Source organism: Heterocephalus glaber, unplaced genomic scaffold (assembly GCF_053883595.1).
Source record: "Heterocephalus glaber isolate CG9 unplaced genomic scaffold, H.glaber_assembly_v1.0 deba00001569, whole genome shotgun sequence".
Taxonomy (NCBI): Eukaryota; Metazoa; Chordata; class Mammalia; order Rodentia; family Bathyergidae; genus Heterocephalus; species Heterocephalus glaber.
In genome coordinates this window covers 13486998-13506318 of record NW_028258354.1, presented here as the reverse complement: position 1 = coordinate 13506318, position 19321 = coordinate 13486998, and the positions used below count along the sequence as shown (strand labels likewise).

The following is a 19321-nucleotide window of genomic DNA, read 5'->3' as shown; positions in this document are numbered from 1 at the left end:
GCACACCCTTTCTTTCTAAAGGGACTTGGAACACCAGGCACTCCTGTTCTCATACAAACCTTCAGGCATCTTGTTTTCCAGTTCAAATACCCTTTCAGCCCCTCCCAGACAAAAATAATTCCCTGTCCTGGGTTTTTTTTTTTTTTTTTTTTTTGGTACCAGGGATCGAACTTGGGACCTTGCGCTTGCAAGGCAAGCACAGGAACCACTGAGCTAAATCCTCAGCCCTGTTCTGGGTTTTTATAAAATTTCATGGAGCCTCAGGTAGCATTCCCCATCCTCTGTCTTTTGCTGTCGCTCTTTGTGAAATGTTCCCATGGCATTTGGTAGAATGTGTTTAACAGCAGAATCCTCCTGGGAAATGATGCTTGGACTCTTCAAAGGGATTCACTATTTTTGGAACAGCAGAAAGTATTCCCAAAGCATTAAACTTCTCATCTTATTTTTTGTTCTCTTTTGCTCCTTTGCTAGTTAGCTTGCCATGATTTAAAATTTATTTTTGGGTTCTGATGCTTGTTACTGATTTTCCTAGTTTTGAGTAATTTCTTTACAACCAGATTCCCAGTGCTGACCAGCTCTTGCTGCTAGAGTAACTCTATTCCTTCTGGGCCTTGGTGAGCCATTGCTGCTTCTCAATGTATCACCCTGGGCCGTGACTGCCTCTTATGTGGGAGCTGCCTTACTTATAGGAAGAGTTGGGACAGAATAGAGGGTAGGAGTCCATGGAGTATTCACCTGCTACCCCTGTAGTACCTAGAACTGTTCCTTGTGTAGGAGGTCCTAAAGAAAAATTTGTGAATTAAATCAACTCAAAAAGCCAAGCAGTTATAGTATCATCTCATGATTAGGAAAGGGAAGTATTTATTCAATCAATATTGGATGAACATTAGTTGAGGCACCATGGTAGATGCTGAAGATTCAAAGATGAACAGATATAATCCCTTTCTTCAAGGAATTCTCACACTGCTGGATATCTGGTTGGGGAGAAAGTCTGAATGATAAACTGCGATGCACTGGGATATAGTGCTTATTAAACTGCACACATCCCAGGGCCAATTAAAAAAATCCTGAAAATATTAGGGAAGTTACAATTCCTGAGCTAGAAAAAATTCTGCTGCTGGGTGTAGATTAATGGTTCTGAGGAAGAAGGATGAACCAGGTGAAAGATTTGGCAAAGATAAACTTAAAATGCATTTGAGCTGCCTGTTCTACCCCTTGGGTCAATTTCTAAAGGATTCTGGCTAGAAAAGGAGATTTTCACATGAGGATTAAAACAGATTATCACACAGCCTCCTGGATCTCATGCTCTCTTAATGGCATGGCGTGATTTTTAAAATAATGCAATCTGCTTCAGATATGTATCTGAAGTTCTCAATTATTTTTGGAAACAGGGGCCTCATCTTGCCAGTAAACTTGAGCTTTTACATAACATGGCAGATGGTGTGGTCAATGTGTTTTTATTATGAAGCAAACTAGAAAAGTAGCAAACCAAAGTGATGGTTCTCTATATAAACTGTAAGTTATCTTTCACAGCATTTCATGAGAGAGGTGGCTTTAAGGGCTAAAAAGTAGGTTATCCTCTAACTGACACAACTAGCAGACCGCTGTGAGTGACTCAAGCTTAGGGTAGGGAAGGGGCGATGTGGGTGAACTGCATCTTAAGGTCTGGATTGCTGTGTGTTACTCTGTTTCTTTCCATTGCCAAGCACAAGCCATCTCAATCTTCCTTCACCAAAAGTTGTCATTCAGGGGAGTCACTGTCTCAAGCTGTGGACATGCTCTATGTCAAGGCAGCCAGGCTAAAGGCAACCATTCCAGTAAGTATTGGGCTCTGCTTAGAAGGAAGACTGAAAGGATGCTGTAATTCTGGACACAACTTACTTCTCTTTATTTTATTGTAGGAAGACCGCATAAAAAATGTAAGATTATTAAAAAAGAAAACAAAGACGCTATTTATGGTAAGCCAGAAAGCCTTTTTAATTTTCATCTTTCTACCTGTCTGATGTTCTTTTTCCTGCATTTAAATTTTTCCAGATAGCAAGTAATAATCAGGGAGATGTCTCAGCGACATGAAAAAACCCCAAGCTATTCATACAGATGCAATTTCTTGTATCTTATTCATAGAAAAGCTGCAGGTTCCAGGAACAGCTTCTTTCCTTCTTCATGGAAGATGTTCTTGATCAACTCCAATTATAAGTCTGCAAAGAAATACATTTTGTAGAAGACTTTCATAGCCTGAGACAGAAATTGAGGCGCTGTGTAAGTATGCATAACAAATGCTGTGAGTTAGAACCTAGAAATTTACCTAAAAACAACCATCTCCACACCAGCTGTTGAGTAGAAAGGGTTTTCTCCCTGCTGGCTTGCAGTCCAAAAGGGGAGTCCTTCACCAGGCAACAGCACCAAGGGACCACTGGTGGCTCCTAACGCCACTAGTATTTGGCAAAATTAGCACGTGTTACATACCAAAGAAAAGCTGAAATAACATGGAATGGTCTTCAAGTAAATATTCAGTTTTAAGCCATTCTCTAATTCACAAGTAATTCCTTCATTCATTCCACAAATATTTCTTTAGCACCAACTTTGTGTCAACCGTTACTCTAGGTCTCTGTCTCTATTCATTTCTCTTATCTCTCTGTTCTCTTCTCTCTCCTTCCTCTATTTCTCTTTCTTTTTTCTGTACTATAACGATGAGAACCTTTAGATTTTTCCTTTCTTATTTATCTAATTTTTAAAATAGTCGTACCCTCTTTTGAAGGCATAGTTACAGCCAAAACCTGAAAAGGAGGGCCTTGTCTTCTTCCACACCTAAATTATTTGATGCCTCCGGATGGTTATTGTCACAGGAAGTAATGGGAAATTAATTAATAAGGTGAAAGTGTTTGCAGTCCTCCAAAAACATCCATGGAATTAAAACATCTTTGCCGGGGGGGAGCCAAGATCTGTGGCGTGTTAGTTGAGTTGCACCTTGTGAAGTGTTGGGTCCTTTCTGTGGCTTGTTTGGGCTCCAGAAAGCCTCTTCCAGCCTCTTACTCTCGTACCGGGCAGACGGCGCGACGGTGGGTGGTGACCACCACCGTAGCTCTTTGGGATGCGGGTGGAAATGAACATTATATCTCTGAGCATCCTGACATTGAGACTTCAACGCTGGCCCTTGGAGGTGTTTTTTGTTGGGTTAGGGTGTCTTGTTCTTGTGGTCCACTAGAGGGCTCATAACCCACATTTCAGGGTTTAGGGCGGAGGCATTTTACGAATGTGAGCTGGTCAGGAAAAAGAAAAAAAATTTACATTTTCATGTCTTTGTCTAGTTTGTTTTTGGGACTTTTAAGGCTTTTCATAAATTCTCCTATTCTGTTAAAATAGCAATGATAAAACTATAAATAAGTGCTGCAGTTTGTAGAACTAGGGAGAGTGCCCTGGCCCACCTTCCTTGCCTACAAAAACAGCAAGAGCATCGCGGATTGTTGGCTCATTCCATACTTAACCCAGGAGGTCATCTTCTTAAGGTTACAAAAAAATTAAGTAGTCTTCTACATAAAGCTAAATTATGTAATTTTGCATTTCCTTTACTGCCAGTTGATGATGTTATTACCCCCAGTAAGAGTTTTTAACCACCAAAAGATGCGAAGAGGAGGATGAAGGACTCGCCATTGGGGGAAATCGTGGGACCAGTGGCCAGTGCTGTAGGCTAATTGGGGCCATCCCAGAGACAGGTGAGGGTTTCCCATCCCAGGATCTGGAACACAGGGCCCTCTGCGACCTTTAAAGTGGGGGTTAAAATAGACCTTTTGTTTCTTTTCTGGCTATTCAAATAGAGTTCTTGGTTTGTTTGCATTAGCTGTCTAATTTATGTTACCCTAAAAGCAGCTTGATATATGCAGTGTATGTGGACACCTGGGCCCCCAATCCACGTCTGTTTTATCAATGATTTGACTTCAAACATATGATGCTAATGATATTCTTTTTAAAATTAATTTTATTGGTACAATCTAAATTTACCTAGTAATCACATTCATCATAGGGAATTTGTACCTGTACATGGTATATCTTTGTTCTCCTTTTTCTCCCTTCAAACCCTCTTCCCCTCCTTATTTACAAAAGCTTTGTTTCCATTTTTTCCTTCTTTTCTCATTTTTTCTTTTCCCTTCCTTCTTTTCACCCTCCCCTCTTCCTAGTTTCCTTTTCCTTATGAACATTTTCTTTCTATTTCACATTATCTATTATACATCTTGGCCCTTATTTACTCATTCAGTCTCTCACACCAGAGAAAAAATATGATATTAACACATGTGTTCAATTTATTTCACTTAAGAATATGGTCTCAAGCTGCATCCATTTACTTACAAGTGTCTCAAGTTTATCCTTCTTTATGACTGAGTAGTACTTTATTGTATAAAAAACACATCTTTTTATCCATTCATCAGTTGATGGCATTGTTGTGTAGATTTAGCTATTACAAAGATTTAGCTATTACAAACTGTGCTGCTATAAACATAGGTGAGCATATATCTTTGGGGTATGATGCTCCTAATTCTTTCAGGGAGATACACAGAAGGGGAATAGCTAGGTCAAATGGGACCTCTAATCCTAGATGTTTGAGAAGTCTCCACACTGATTTCCATAGTGATTGCACCACTCGGCACTCCCACCAACAGTGGAGAAGGCCTTTTTCCCCACAGCCCTGTCAGCATTTGTTGTTGGTTGATTTCTGGATATTAGCCATTCCTTCTGATTTTAGTATATGTGCTACCAAAGCAAGCACTAGCCATTCTTTCTGGAGTGAGATGGAATCTCACTCAGCATTGTTTTAATTTGATCTCCAAATAACTAGTGGTGTTGAAAAATTTCTCATATATTTATTTGCTGTTTGTACTTCTTGTTTCAGACCATGTTGTAAAGTATAAAGAATTATAAAAGGTCCTATTTATGCTTTTCCCCTTTTTTATTAGTACATGTTTGCAATACGTTACCCCTCTAACTTTTCCCCCCTTCCCCTGCCCTCCCTTCAACCCCTCCATCCCTCCCTATTTACAAAGACTTTGTTCCTATTTTTCCATTTTCTCATATTAATTCCATTCCCTTCTTTTCTTTCCCCTACCCCCTCCCACTTCCCCTTCCCCTTTGCCCCTGTTTTTCCTATTTCACATTACAATAATAATATTCTAAATGAAAACTTCCAAAACTTAGATCTAATAAATCTTGTTTTCTTTAATTTGATTTTGGAGCATTTTTCCCTAAAGGAAACTTAATCGGTCAGTAGACATGCTTCTTCCAGACTTGCTACACCGTGTGTGTGTGTGTGTGTGTGTGTGTGTGTGTGCGTGTGTGTGTGTGTGTTTGGGAACAGGGACTTTTGTTTCTCAGCGGCTGCAGCTTCAAAGGTGCTGGCTCCCCCTGGTGGTGAAATGCAGACACACCCTCCAACAACCTCCCGGAGCGGAGGAACGGGGGCTTTTCCTTCTTCCATCTCCCTCTCAAGCCCGTCTTGTCAGCTACAGTTGGTTTGTTTCTCAAGCTTTGGTGTGTAGGCCCCGGGGTAAAACACCCTGTGAAAAAGAAGTGATAGGATCAGCCTGAGATTTGGACAGCCTCCGCAGACATTGCTTTAGGGAAATAGACATTGTTTTGGGTTTAATCTTTTTGCCAATCATAATTTTATATTTTTGTCAACAGAAGCTTGTGTCTGTTTAATATAAATTTACTGAGCAACTGCTCTATAACGAATTCTGAGTTAGTAATCGGGGAAGAGTTTGGCAGGGAGAAGTTAAAACATGTGAAATAGGCAACATGAATGAAACTATATTTTTAAAAATAAAAACGGGCACCTAATATGGTCAATATATAAATGGCGTATATAGAAATCGTTCTTGCTGTATTTCCCCTGTTGTCCCTACTGTTGTGAGAAAAATGAGAACAGACGGTGCCCACTAGACGGTTTACTCTGTGAGTTTTGTAGGAAGACACGGGGAGGGGAGGACAGGTAACCTCGCAGACAGGTCTCTCAGGAGGAAGAGGGTAAAGGTGCCTCAAGAGTGGTAGCAGCACAGTTCTCAGGACGCGGAGCAGAGGTGTCCAGGTCATGGGAGAATAGGAAAGGTTTCTTTCCAGAAGGGGGGCTCTGAGGAGGCCCTTGAGTCCTGTGGGAGCTCTTTCCACAGGACCTGGGCATATTCAGAACCGGTGGAAATCTTCCATGATCAGGAGACAAGAGGAAATGGCCAGCTTTTATTTCTAGGATTCTGGAATAATCCTAAGGCTAGTGTGATGCTACAGCCCAGTTGGATTTTGAGGGGCTATGGAACAACTAATACTTTTTTTCTGCTGCAGTTGCAGAGTTCACTGCTGTCTGTGTTCGGCACAGTTGATTCAGATACAGCATTTTGATATACAGTCCATTTGCTTAATGTGTGTATTTACTTAGTCTTTGAAATTATGACAACAATAAAACATGGGTGTGTAATGCTTTGCTGAAAAATATCTTGATGTAACAACAAAAATGGTAAACATATTACAGGGTATCTTACTTAGCAAATTCAGCAATTATTTATTTTGAATCTTAATACCATAATTTAAAGGTAATAATAAGAATTACTACAGCTTTTTATAAATTGCTATGTTGCATATGGCATTTTAAAATATTCTGATCTGTACAGATCTTCTATTTCTGTTGACACTTTTTTTTGGTACCGGGGCTCAAACTCAGGACCTTGCTCTTGTGAGGCAGGTGGCAGAACCACTGAGCTAAATCCCCAGCTCCTCTGTTGACACTTTTTAATGGACATCAGAGTATTTAAAACTCATTTCTTGGTTAAAGCTGAAATGCTATTTTAATTTTGATAGAATTTTTTTCTTCAGAGAATGCTATTTTATGAAATAGGACTTAACTTTGGGTGAGTTTGTGGATTGTATGGTGGTAAAGAGCAAAGTATTAAGTTCCTGCTCTAAAATTTACAGTGGCCTTCCTTGATGTAATTAGTTTGGACTGGCTTATTTTTGGTTTGTGTCACCAGAGAGAAAACTTAAAGAACAACTCGAGCACAACAAGGAATTAGATAGTGGATCAACTGTTGTCAGTATTTCCCCCATTTTACTATTCCTGTGTATGGAACTTTATGATTGCCAGCTAGAGTCTATGGTACAACTCTTCTGATATTCGCATCACCCCACTGATCAATGAGCAGTTTTAGATTCTTTATTTCAAAATTCATGTATAAAAGTAAATGTCCATGACAATTAAATACAGACATATGCCACATAATGCCATTTCAGTAAAAATGGACCGTGTACATGGTGGTGGTCCCATAAAATAACAATGGGGTTGAAAAATTCTTATTGCCTAGTGATATCCTACTATCCTAACATCCTAGTACAATGCATTACTAACATGTTTGTGGTGCTGCTGGTGAAAACAAACCTGCTGCACTGCCAGCCATATGAGTATAGCATATACAATTGTGTATAGAATGTACAGCTTGAAAATTTGTGTCTTTACTGTACTATACATTTATTAATAATTCTGGAGTGTACTCCTAACTTATTGAGAAATGTTTACTATGAAATTGTATGCTTAAGGCTGTCAAAAGCCTCATACATCTTTTTTTTGATACCAGAGATTGAACTCAGGAGCTAGTGCTTAAGTTGATCCATCTTTTTTTTCCCCCATTAAGTTTATCGGTACATTTTAGGTATAAAATACAGTTACATTCATCATTGGGATTTTGCACCTTTACATGATGTATCTTGGTTCTTATTTTTTCCCCTTCCCCTGTCCTCCCTTCACCCCCTCCACTCTTCCCTATTTGCAAAGACTTTGTTCTCATTTTTTTCCTTTGCCCATATTTTTTCTTTTCCCCTCTTTCCTTCCCCCACCCCTCTCACTTCCCCTATTCCTTTAGACCTTTTCTTCCTATTATACAATATCCATTATACATTTTTAAAATTACAATATCAAGATCTAGGAGACATTACCACAGATTTTACAGAATTTAAAAGGATATAGAAAGCATATTTCAAAAATCTGTTTTGAAATAAATTTGACAACTTCTAAGAAGTACCTTGGAAGACAAATTAATGAAACTAACTCTGGAGGAAATATACAATTTGAATAGCACCTATTAAAGAAAGTATATCCCTAGCTTGAAAACCTACCTATATGACAACAATAGGCTCATATACATTTTAACTGATAAATTATTTCAAACAATTAAAGCAGAAAAAAGAAGGAACACTTCTCCCCTCATTTTAGGAAATCAACATTGTGGTAATCATAAAACTGGATAAAGATAATAGAAGAAAAAAGTATGAACATAGACATTTGTTTAACAAAACAAACTATTAGAAGTCAGATCTGGCAGTATGTGGAAAGTGGTTTTATTGTAGGGATGGCAGTGTTGGTTCAGCATTGGAAGAAAAGTCATCATTTTAACAGAGGAAAGGAAAAAGCCATATATATGATCCTGTCACTAGTTGGAGAAAAAGTATTGGACTAAATTCTATAGCTGTTCATGGTAAAAGCTATCAGGAGACTAGAAGTAGAACAGAACCTTCTCAGCAGATCAAAGACATGTACTCCATACTTCCAGCAAAAACACCTTATATGAATGGAGAAGATACAATGCTTTCTCTCTAAGGTGGGGAACAAGGGCAGATATGCTTACTCTTTATCTGTCCATTAAACTAAAATAATCTGGCAATAAAATGATACAATTAGGATAGGATTGTCAAGGTCGAAGCAAAATCTTTATGTATAGATATAATGATCATCTACAGAGAAAATACTAAGAAATCTCTAGGAACCCCTAGAACTTATATTTGAATTTAGCAGGATTAGAAAACACAAGGTACATGTAAAAATTCAGGTCTACGTATATTTGCTACAAATGAAGAATTGGACATTGAAATTTAAAAGTTATATAGGAATACAAAGGACCTAGAAAATTAAAAAGAAAAAGAAAAAAATCAGTGTTGGAGGAGGTTTAGTACCTAATTTTAAGACTTCTTTTAAAGCTACAGTAATCAAGGCAATGTTGGTGTAAGGAAAAACATATAGATCATTGGAATAAAACAGAGAATCTAGAAATAGAACCATACATATATGGTCCACTGAGTTTTGAAAGATTATTTAACATTAACATTTTATAGAATATAAACTCAATTCAAGAGCAGAGGAAAAGATAGTGTTTTCAGCAAATGGCACTAGAATACCTGGTATCTGTATATAAAAAATTAACCTCAATCCTTTATTTCCATACATAAAAATAACTTGAAAGGATCTATGAACCTAAATATGAAAGCCTAAAAGTATAAAACTTTAAGAAGAAATTATAAGGGAAAATGTTTATGAATTTAGGGTAGGCAAGAACTTCCTAGAATACAAAAACCATGATGTATAAAAGAACAAAAATTAATAAATGAGATTCCATCAAAATTTAGAACTTTAAATGACATCGATAAAATGAAAAGTAGTCCTTAAACAGACCATATTTACAATGCATACAACCTATGACCAGAATACATAAATAACTCTTACAGCTCATTAACAGACAACCTGATGAAAAAGTAGACACAAGAAGATGATAAATAGCCAGTACAGCACAAGGAAAGGTGCGCAACACTAGAATCAGAAAAATACTAATCAGTACAATAACAAGATTGAATTATACACTCATTAGGGAGATGAAATTAAAAATTTTAAAAGCCTTGTCATGACTTTTTCTTTTTGTTGGATTCTCCCCCTTTGCTTTTAATTTGTCATGCCCAATGGATTCATTCTGCTGGGCTTCCTGGGGTTGTGATCCTCATTGTCTTTTCCTAGCATATTGTCTAACATTTTTTGGAGTGCTGGTTTGGTATTCATGGAGTTCCTAAGGTGCTCTTTATCATGAAAGTATCTTATTTCTCCATCAATTTTGAAAGATAGTTTTGCAGGGTACATCAATCTGGATTGGAGGCTATTTTCCTTTAGGGCTTGAAATACATCACTCCAAGCTCTTCTTGCCTTTCGGGTTTGCACTGAGAAGTCTGTTGTGATTCTGATGGAGTTTCCTTTGTATGTGATTTGTTTCTTTTCTCTCACTGCTTGTAGAATTTTGTTCTTCTGTTGGATTTCTGGAATCCTAACTATTATATGCTTATGTGTAGATTTTTTTTTGATCAAGGCTAGGTGGAGTCCTATATGCCTCCCTTATCTGTATGTCAAGTTCTTTCCCCCTGCTTGGGAAGTTTTTTTATATCATCATAAACAGTTTCTTTTTTTATGTCATCTGCACTCTCTCCTGTTTCTTCATTGACTCTGATCAGTCTTATGTTATTCTTCTTTGCATTATCTTGCAGCTGCTGGATTGATTTCTCGTGGTTCCTTACAATTTTAAAGTAATTTTTTCTTTTCCTGGTCACTAATTGCAATCTTATCTTCTATATCTGAAATTCTATTCTCACATTGGTTCATTCTGCTGTGTAGACTTTCAATGGAGTTTTTAATTTCCTGGAAATCTGTTTGTATTTGTTTTATGGATTCCATTTGTTTCCTATGTTGGGATTCCATCACGTTCCTCAGCTCCTCTATTTATTTACCTGTGTCCCCTCTACATTTATTAATCATGTCTTGCACTATGGGCATAATCTCTGCTGTTATGTGAGAAATTATTTCTGATTTCATTTTTTCTTTTGTTGCCAGTTCAGGGAGTCCAGGTAGTTGAATATCAGATTTTTCCATCTCATTTCCCTTTGAGGTTGCTCTAGGTGATCTGGAAGTCTGTTTTTGAGGCTTGGTTACGTGTCTTCTCATTTCCACAGAAGCGGGGGGGTGTTCTGCTGGCGCCCATGTGGCTCACCTCCTCTGCCCTGGGAGCAGTGGAATTCTCATACATTATTTGAGCACCGTGTCTCTTGATTATACCAGACAGTCCCAGTGAAGTGATTGGCTTAACATCAGGTCTGGGTCCAGGACACTGTGCAGGATCTTCACACAACCGTACAACGATGGAATCAACCAGCTTCACATTTTTCTTTTTTGGTACTAGGAATTGAACACAGGGTCTCATGTTTGCCAGGCAAGCTTCATATTTTGAACAAAGCATCACTGTGGTCCTGTTTCTTTTCTTTCCCCATATTCCTTTTCAGGCAACATTGTATCACTTATTACTATTTTGTTTTAAAAATTTTTATTTTAAATTGACAAATCATGGATGTATACATTTGTGAGGCACAAAGTGATGTTATGATTTATGAACACAATGTGGAATAATGAAGTCAATACTGAACATATCCATCACCTTAGATACTTAGCATTTTTTGTGTGTGATGAGAACACTTGAAATTTGCTCTCAGTAGTTTTTTTTTGGTACCAGGGATAGAACTCAAGACCTTGCACTTGCGAGGCAGGTGGCAGAACCACTGAGGTAAATCCCGGACCTTAGTAGTTTTGAAATGTACACTATTGTTTAATGTGCTCACAATGCTGTATAGTATACATATCTCAAAGTGAAAAAGTCCCTCACATATTCTTCCAGTCAAATTGAGGCTTTGTAGTATTTGGCCATTTTCCCCCATTTCTTCCAACTCCAGCCTCTGTTAGTCACCCTTTAACTCTCTGCTTCTCTGATTTAGGCTTAGATTCCACATGTAAGTAAGAACATGCAGTGTTTGCTTTCTGTGCCTGGCTTATTTCACTTAGCATAATGTTCTACAGTTCCATCCAGGTTGCTGCAAATGACAAAAGTTCTTTTTTTTTAACCAAAAATAAACAAATTAACTTTACTAAATTATTATTTCAGTCCTTACATTGATTTGTTTAAAAAAACATCAATTTGGAATATATTATTGAAAGTGAATTCACACAATAAATAGAAAAGGGGCTGCTGGTGCAGGAGGACAGTCATCAACTTGTCCCTGGGCGGCCTCCCAAGGGGAGACAAGCTGTTACACGTGCTGAGTGTCTCTGCAGTCGGGCTGGCCAGAGCCCCAGGAGGCTGCTGCCCCCCAAAGGGAGCTCCACGCTCTGGGCCACTCAGAAACCAAAGCACATACCTCACCATGCCTCCAAGAGCCAGCCTCACTGATCAACAGTGCCAGGGAACTTTCATTAATGAGTTTTTTCCTTTGCAGTGCTGGGGATTGAACCCAGGTCCTTGAGGATGCTAGGCAAATGCTCTAGCACTCAGATTTATTCAAGGCTGGGTCTCACTCAGGTGGCCACACTGGCCTCAAACTTGTGATTCTCCTACATCAGCCTCCCAAATAGCTGAGATGACAGGCGCGTGCCACCACGCCCAGCTAAATCATAGTTTTTGCTTGAAATATATGATTACTCAACTATCCTAAGCCATATGGCAGCCCTTACAGCAATGTTACACATACTCTGAATTTAATAACTTAAACATGATATGGTTACTATATACTACGTATCCAACAAGCCTCTCGCAGGGAAAGTCCTAATTAAAAGGTATTTTACATTACTGTGTTAATTCCTGCTCAGAATGGCGTCAGTATCTATAGTTGTGGTGGCCTCCCCCTTACTGCAAATGCAGAACCGTGGAATCATACTTGATTGAACAAATACTTCTTATGTACATGTGGGTCCATGTTCTATGTGCAAATTCTCAGTGGAGCAGGCTTATGATCCAGGCTGGGCTTAACAAGTGCTCCCTGACTCCTCAAACCGAACCCCGAAAGCACTGTTCACAGGGACCTGCGCAGGCGCAGGCGCAGGTGCAGCCACCGGTCACCCTACGTTGGTGCACGTGGTGCAGCATCAGCTCCCGGGGATGCTCGTCTCCGGGCGTACAGCTTGCACGCTCTCCTTTCAAAGGCAGCCACCATCTGCTTCACCACCTCATCGAAAAACGGTGGCAAGCTGAGAGCGCAGAAGTGAGCGGAACTCAAACAACATCGAAAAATCCAAGGTGCAAGTTCTTGGGTAGCCAGGAAGGCCCGGGCTGAAATGCCAAATCAGCTCCAAATGTTCGAAAAATCTCCCATCCGTGCAGGACCCCTTTACGAAATGTGGTTCCACCAAGGTTACTACTGATGTGTATCGCTCCAGCATAGGTGGAAAGCCGATTTCTAACTGGGCTTTACAATATCCGGATCTTCTTGATTTTATTGTATCTGACTTTTTGCACCAAGGAACGAAATGCTTGTCATCCTCCATTCTCGACACCACATCATACATTTCCTGCATTGAATATCTGACAATTCTTCTCTCTGAATATTCTTTTCTTTTGATTATTAATGGTGCAGTGATTTTGAAGAAAGTTCTTGCCTGTATCTCCTTAGGCAAAATTGAGGTCCGTAGTGTGAGAGTTCTGCTCATCAGTGTACCACAGGAAGCTAAATATCTGATGCGCCGCACAGGACCCCGCTGGCCTCTAGCAGCATCCTAAGGCTGCCCTCGTAAAAACCCTCTGGCCCACCCAAGCTGCCATGATCTTCTCGACAAAAGTTCTTTTTTCAGCAAAGCAGTAGTCCATCATATATACATATATCATAATATATGTGTATATGTATATGGCATATTTGTATGTCTTCCTCTGAGAAATATCTAGTCAAATTTCTTACCAAATTAAAAATCAGATTACTTGTTTTCTTTCAATAGAGTTCCTTAAGTTTCTTATAAATCTTGGATATCACTCCCTTGTCACATACACTGAAAATATTTTCTCCTTATCCATAGTTTGTTTTTTCTCTGTTGATTGTTTCCTTTTTTATTCTGCAGAAGATTTTTTATTCCAATGTAATCCGTTTGTCTACTTTTGCTTTTGTTGCCTGCATTTTTGGAGTCAGATCTGAAATATCATTGCTGAGACCAGGGTCCTGTAGTTTCCCATCTGTTTACTTTGAGTGGTTGGTTTTGCAGCTTCAGGTTTGATATTTAAGTTTTTAATAGATTCTGAATTTGTTTTTGTAGATGGTGTGGGACCAATTTTATTCTTCTGTATATGGATATTCAGTTTTCCTAACACCACTTATCAAAGATACTGTCCTTTTACCTATGCTTATACATTACACCTTTATTGAAAGTCAATTGAGTTAATGTGCCTGAGTTCATTAGTGGGTTCTCTATTCTGTTCCATTAGTTGATGAGCCTATGGTTTTTTTTTTTTGCCAGTATCATGCTGTTTTAATTACTATCACATTGTAATAGAGTTTGAAATCAGGTAGTTTTATCACTTGTTATTTTTTGATAAAGGCAACACAATAACTACCATATTTTAGAATTTATAACCATCATGTAATGGGGACCAAGTGTTTATCTCTTCCTCCTCTTTATTTTTCTTCTTCCCTCTAAATTTTCCCTTCCTTCCAAATATTTTAAAAATATTTCATGTACCTGATCCAGGCCATTTTGCCAAATGACCAACTCGCTGAATTTATTTTATTTTACTTATTTTGTTTTAGTTGACTGGTTTTAATTTTGTCTTTGTAAGAAATAAGTCCTTCTGGGCCAGGGATTTAGCTCAGTGGTGCCACCTCCTGCCTCACAAGTGCAAGGTCCCAAGTTTGATCCCTGGTACAAAAAAAAAGAAAAAGAAAAAAGAAATAAGTTCTTCATTCTGGAGTCTATTCTGTTTGTCTCTGCTTTGGAATTAGAGACTGAATGATAGAGAGAAGGGAAACTAGAGGACATAAAAGTCATAAGAATTGAATGTCTTTGAGCATGCACAATTCTTATCAACACATTTAACATTAATATGCTTTTTATCCACAGGAAGAGTGTAAGAATTCTCCATAGTCAAGATTGCATTTGAGTATTTGTACCACTTTTGGTGTTAAAATGATGATACTGACGGCTGTAGTAAATACTTCCCCAAATTTTAGTGGCTTTGCATTTTAAACTTTTATTTTTCACTCATGTGAAAGTTTAGTCTAGGTTTGCTAGATGGAGTCACTTTCTTCTACATTTAAACCAGGGATCCAGGCTCCTTTTAGAATGCACTTCTGTCATTTCTAAAGCCATCAACATTAAGTTCATACCAAGGAGAAGAGAGAAGAGAGCAGCTAGAAGACATATCAGCTTCTTACAGCCTTGCTTCCTGAATGACACGTATCACTCTGAACCCCTCCTTGGTAAGAACTAGTCACATGGCCACAAATAACTGTAACAAATCCTGGAAAATGTAGTGTAGCTTATGGCTAGGAAGAAGAGAGAAATTCTGGCTAATAAGTAGTAGTTTATGCAAATTATTTAAGAATTTAAAATTATTATTTATAACCAGAGTCACTCAGCTTATAGGGTGTCTTTGCGCAAGTTAGAGAAAGGATATAGGCTTGCAGAAGCATGGTGTGGTGAATGCTGCATGTCACTGAGCTGAACATTGCTGTGCAGGGCATGTCCTGCCTGACAGAGCAGGGTGTGCCTGGTCATAACAGTGAGTGGTGTCTTCTTATGGATAGCTTCTTCTCATGAATAAGAAGGGAACAGAGACAAAGAAAACCCGAACTAACTTTAGAATGGCGTTACCAAGACAAAATGAAAATTTAATCTACTGAAACAAGTGTAATTTATAAATTGTTTGGGCAGTGACTTGACTTTGGGGAAACTAACTTACCTTTGCCTACTTTAATATTTGCCAGGTATTATGCTAGGTGCTGGAGTAAGAAAATCAGGTATGATTTTGTCTGTGCTCTCTAAAACTTAAACTCTCATTACAAAAGAGGTAAATAAAAGCTTCATGAATCCTGAAACATACTCAAAGTTTTCTCACTGAAGAAGTCACCATGGAAGCCCGAAGGAAGAAATGATTAATTCTATCTGCTGTGAGACTTAGGTCCACATGGGGGAAACTGATTATTATGGAAGAAAGTGATGCTTGTGTTTGATTTGCAGAGAAATAAGGGGAACACAAAAGGGAGAAGCTTAAGTAAGGGTTTGGTGGTATAAAACAATGTGCCATGTTCAGAAAACGAGTAATTGAGTATGAGTGTGGAGAATGGGAAGAGGAAGCTGACCTTGTAGCATTTAACCAGGAGTTTCTGACAGAGGCAGGTAAAGGACAGCTTGGTAAGACTAGTTGAGGAGTTTGGACTTTATCCTGAAGAAAATGGAAAGCCATTGAAAGGCACGGCATGATCAAATATTGACTATTTTAGAAAGAACTATTTGGAGGATATATGTGGGTGTAGGCAGGCGTTGAGACTAAAGACAGAGGAAACATGAAGAGAGCATTGCACTAATATGCCTGGACTAAGTGGTGGGTATTGGGGTCACAGGGAAATGTGAATGAGAGCCCCAGTAGGAGGGTAGAGTCTGGGATGAGCCTATGCTGGCTGGGTGGTGTCATCACTAAGATACAGAAGTAGAAAGCTTACAGGAAGGTCAGCTCATCACTTTAGACCTGCAAAACATTTGAAGAGTTTTATATGTAGGTGTTACCATAACAGTAGTATGCATGTGCTCCATATATGACTTGGGTATGCTTAATATTTATTAATATATATTAATATTTTATTGAAGTATAGTTGACATGTATTTAACAGAGTATATTCAAAGTGTATAATTTGATAGTTTTAACATATAGGGACTACATATACACTTGAGAGAACACTCCGTAATTAAGATATCGATCATCTTCAAAAGTCTTCTTGTGCCTCTCTCCCCCCATCCTCAGGAAACCAATGATCTGCTTTCTGTGTTTATAGGTTAGTTTAAATTTTTTAGAATTTAATGTAAATGGTACTGTTTTGGGGGGAGTGTTCAGGATTCTTTAACCCAGTCATTCACTTGTAATTGTTTTGAGATTCATTTTATGTTAATAGATGCATCAGTAATTCCTTCCTTTTTTATTACCAGTAACAGTCCATTGTAATGATATACCACAGTTTGTTTATGCACCTATTGATGAACATTTATCCGACCTCTCCCATATTTTGGCTGTTATAAGTAGAGCTTCTGTGACTATTCATATGCAAGCCTTTGATTGAAGAGATATTTTCATTTTTCTTGGGCAAATACCTGGAAGTGGAATGGCTCGGTCATAGGTTATGTATATTTAACTTGATAAGAAACTACTAAACTTTCCCAAAGTGCCTCTGTAGCTTTACATTGCTAATGGATGTATGAGAGTTCAAAGAGCTCATTCCCTTGCTATCACTTGGTTTAGTCAGTATCTAAAATGTTATTCAGGCTAGATGGACAGTAGTGTTTTCAGTTGGCATTTGCCCGATGGCTAATGGTTTTGAACATCTTTTGATTTACGAATTAACCAACCATGTATCTTTTTTGATTAGTTATGTGTTAGCTTTTTGTTGTGACAAGACTTGAAAAAAAAAACTTAAGGGAGGAAAGGTTTATTTTAGCTCCTGGTTTCAGAGGTTTCAGTCCACGGTCAGCTGGTTCCATTGCTTTTAGGCAGAAACATCCTGGCAGAAAGATGTGGTGGAGAAAAGCTGCTTACCTCACAGGAGCTAGGAAGCAAATAGAGAAAGAGCCAGAGGGAACAGGCTGGGAATAAGATACAGTCCCCAAGGTCATGCCCCATGATCCACTCCTCTTAACTAGGCCCCACTCCTAATTTTTCATTATCTCCCAATAATGCCATCAATTTATGAATCCATCAATGGATTAATTCATTGATAAGTTAGAGCTCTCATGAGCCAGTTACCTTCTAAGAGCCCCACCTCTGAACATGTGAACATTTTGGGGGACTTTAGATCTAAACCATAACAATGTGTCTGTTCAGATATTTTGCCCCTTCTTTTAAAGTAGGGATCATTGTTTTCTTATTGAGTTTTGAGTACGTATTTAAAAATATGCTCTCAATACAAGTTCTTTGTCAGATTTACAAGTTGTGGTAAAAAATACAATGAGTGTTTAAATTTTAAAAATTTGTTACAGTAAAGACACATTGCCATTAACTCCCTTCAAAATCCCACTCTCCACCCTTTCAGATATACTTATCCCTTTGTTCTTGCCACTTTCTGAAGCAGTTCTGGAAGTTCTGTTTCATGTGTGTCTTTAGTTGGGCTATTTTGGGTGCCTCAATGTCCTGAAATGATTCAAAATGTTTACCTTTTGTGGTCATTTTGACTTTAGGGAAGAGTCAGAAGCCACATAGTGTCAGATCTGGTGAATAAGGTTGATGAAGACACACCAAAATAATTTCATGAACCTGCTTTTCCACTGGATGGTATTTGGGAGCAGCATTCACTGTATTTTTGATCATATATTCTAAAGACACTCACAAAAGAGCACTTCTAAAACTGCTTCAGAAAGTGGCAAGAATGATGAGTTAAGTATGTTTGAAGTGAGAGAAAGTGCTTTGAAGGGATTTAATGGTAATGTATCTTTTACTGTAATAAATTAAAAAAAATTCATCATCTATTTGAACACTCCTTATACAGTTTGTGAGTATTTTTTTCTAGTCTACTACACCTTTTACTTACTTAATAGGGTCTTTTGAAGAGATGACATTTAAAATTTATAATTAATTTTCAATTATTCTTTAATCAACATGCTTTTTGTTATATTTAAGAAATCTATTTAAACGAAGATCATAAAGACTTTTTGCTATGTGTTTATGTAGAAGATTTCTAGTTTTAAATTTCACTTTGAGGCTAATAACTTTCTACATCTATTGAGATGATCAATAACTTATTTTTTAGACAATTGAAACAATGAATCACACTGACTGATTTTCAAAGTTGAGCTAACTTTGCATTTCACAATACACTCTACTAAAATGTGCTATTGATGTGTCCTCTTGTTGAATCGACCCTTTCATTATCATCAAATTACCCTTATTATCCTTAATAGTATCTTTTGCTCTGGAATCTACCTCTAATACTAATAAATCCATTCCAGTTTTCCTTTGATTGGCATTAGTGTGATAGATATGTTTGCATTCTTTTACTCTTATTTGTGCCCTTTCTTTAAAATTGGTTTCTTGTAGGCAGAATTTGTTCAGGCTATGCTTTTTAAAAAACTCTACTCTGGCAATCTTTCTATTGTTAAGTGTAGGTAACTTATATTTCAGGTGATTGTTAATATAGTTGGGGTTAAATTTACTCCTCTGCTGTTTGTTTTCTACTTATCCTGCCTATTTTTATTCTATTTTTCTGTTTCTTGCCTTCTTGATTTATTTTTAACATTTCCATTTTGTCACCTTTCTTGTCTTCTTGGCTATAATTCTTCTGTGTTTTGGAGTTCTTGAGGCTTTTCATTCTTTTGTCTAGGGCCAGGTTTTCGCATAGTATCATCCTTTATATTATTTTCCATACTTTGATAATTACATACAGAGACATAGCCAGAATCAGGCTTGATTTCTTTTGGCTAGAACACTTCATAGGTAGTGTTATGTATTTACATTGGGCCACATAATATGTG

The 19321-nt window shown here is 37.9% G+C and overlaps 1 protein-coding gene and 1 pseudogene across 1 annotated transcript in view; one reads left to right on the top strand and one right to left on the bottom strand.

The window, feature by feature from the left end:
- Window positions 1-170: 170 nt before the first annotated feature.
- The window catches only part of Il26 (interleukin 26), a 35630-nt gene continuing 16479 nt past the window's right edge, over window positions 171-19321 (top strand). Inside the window, 3 exon segments of the mRNA XM_004861391.3 lie at window positions 171-1817; window positions 1902-1958; window positions 2125-2259. Coding sequence (XP_004861448.1) covers window positions 1641-1817; window positions 1902-1958; window positions 2125-2259 — 369 coding nt within the window. The 5' untranslated portion in view covers window positions 171-1640.
- Window positions 12696-13424, bottom strand: LOC106010743 (coenzyme Q-binding protein COQ10 homolog B, mitochondrial pseudogene; annotated as a pseudogene).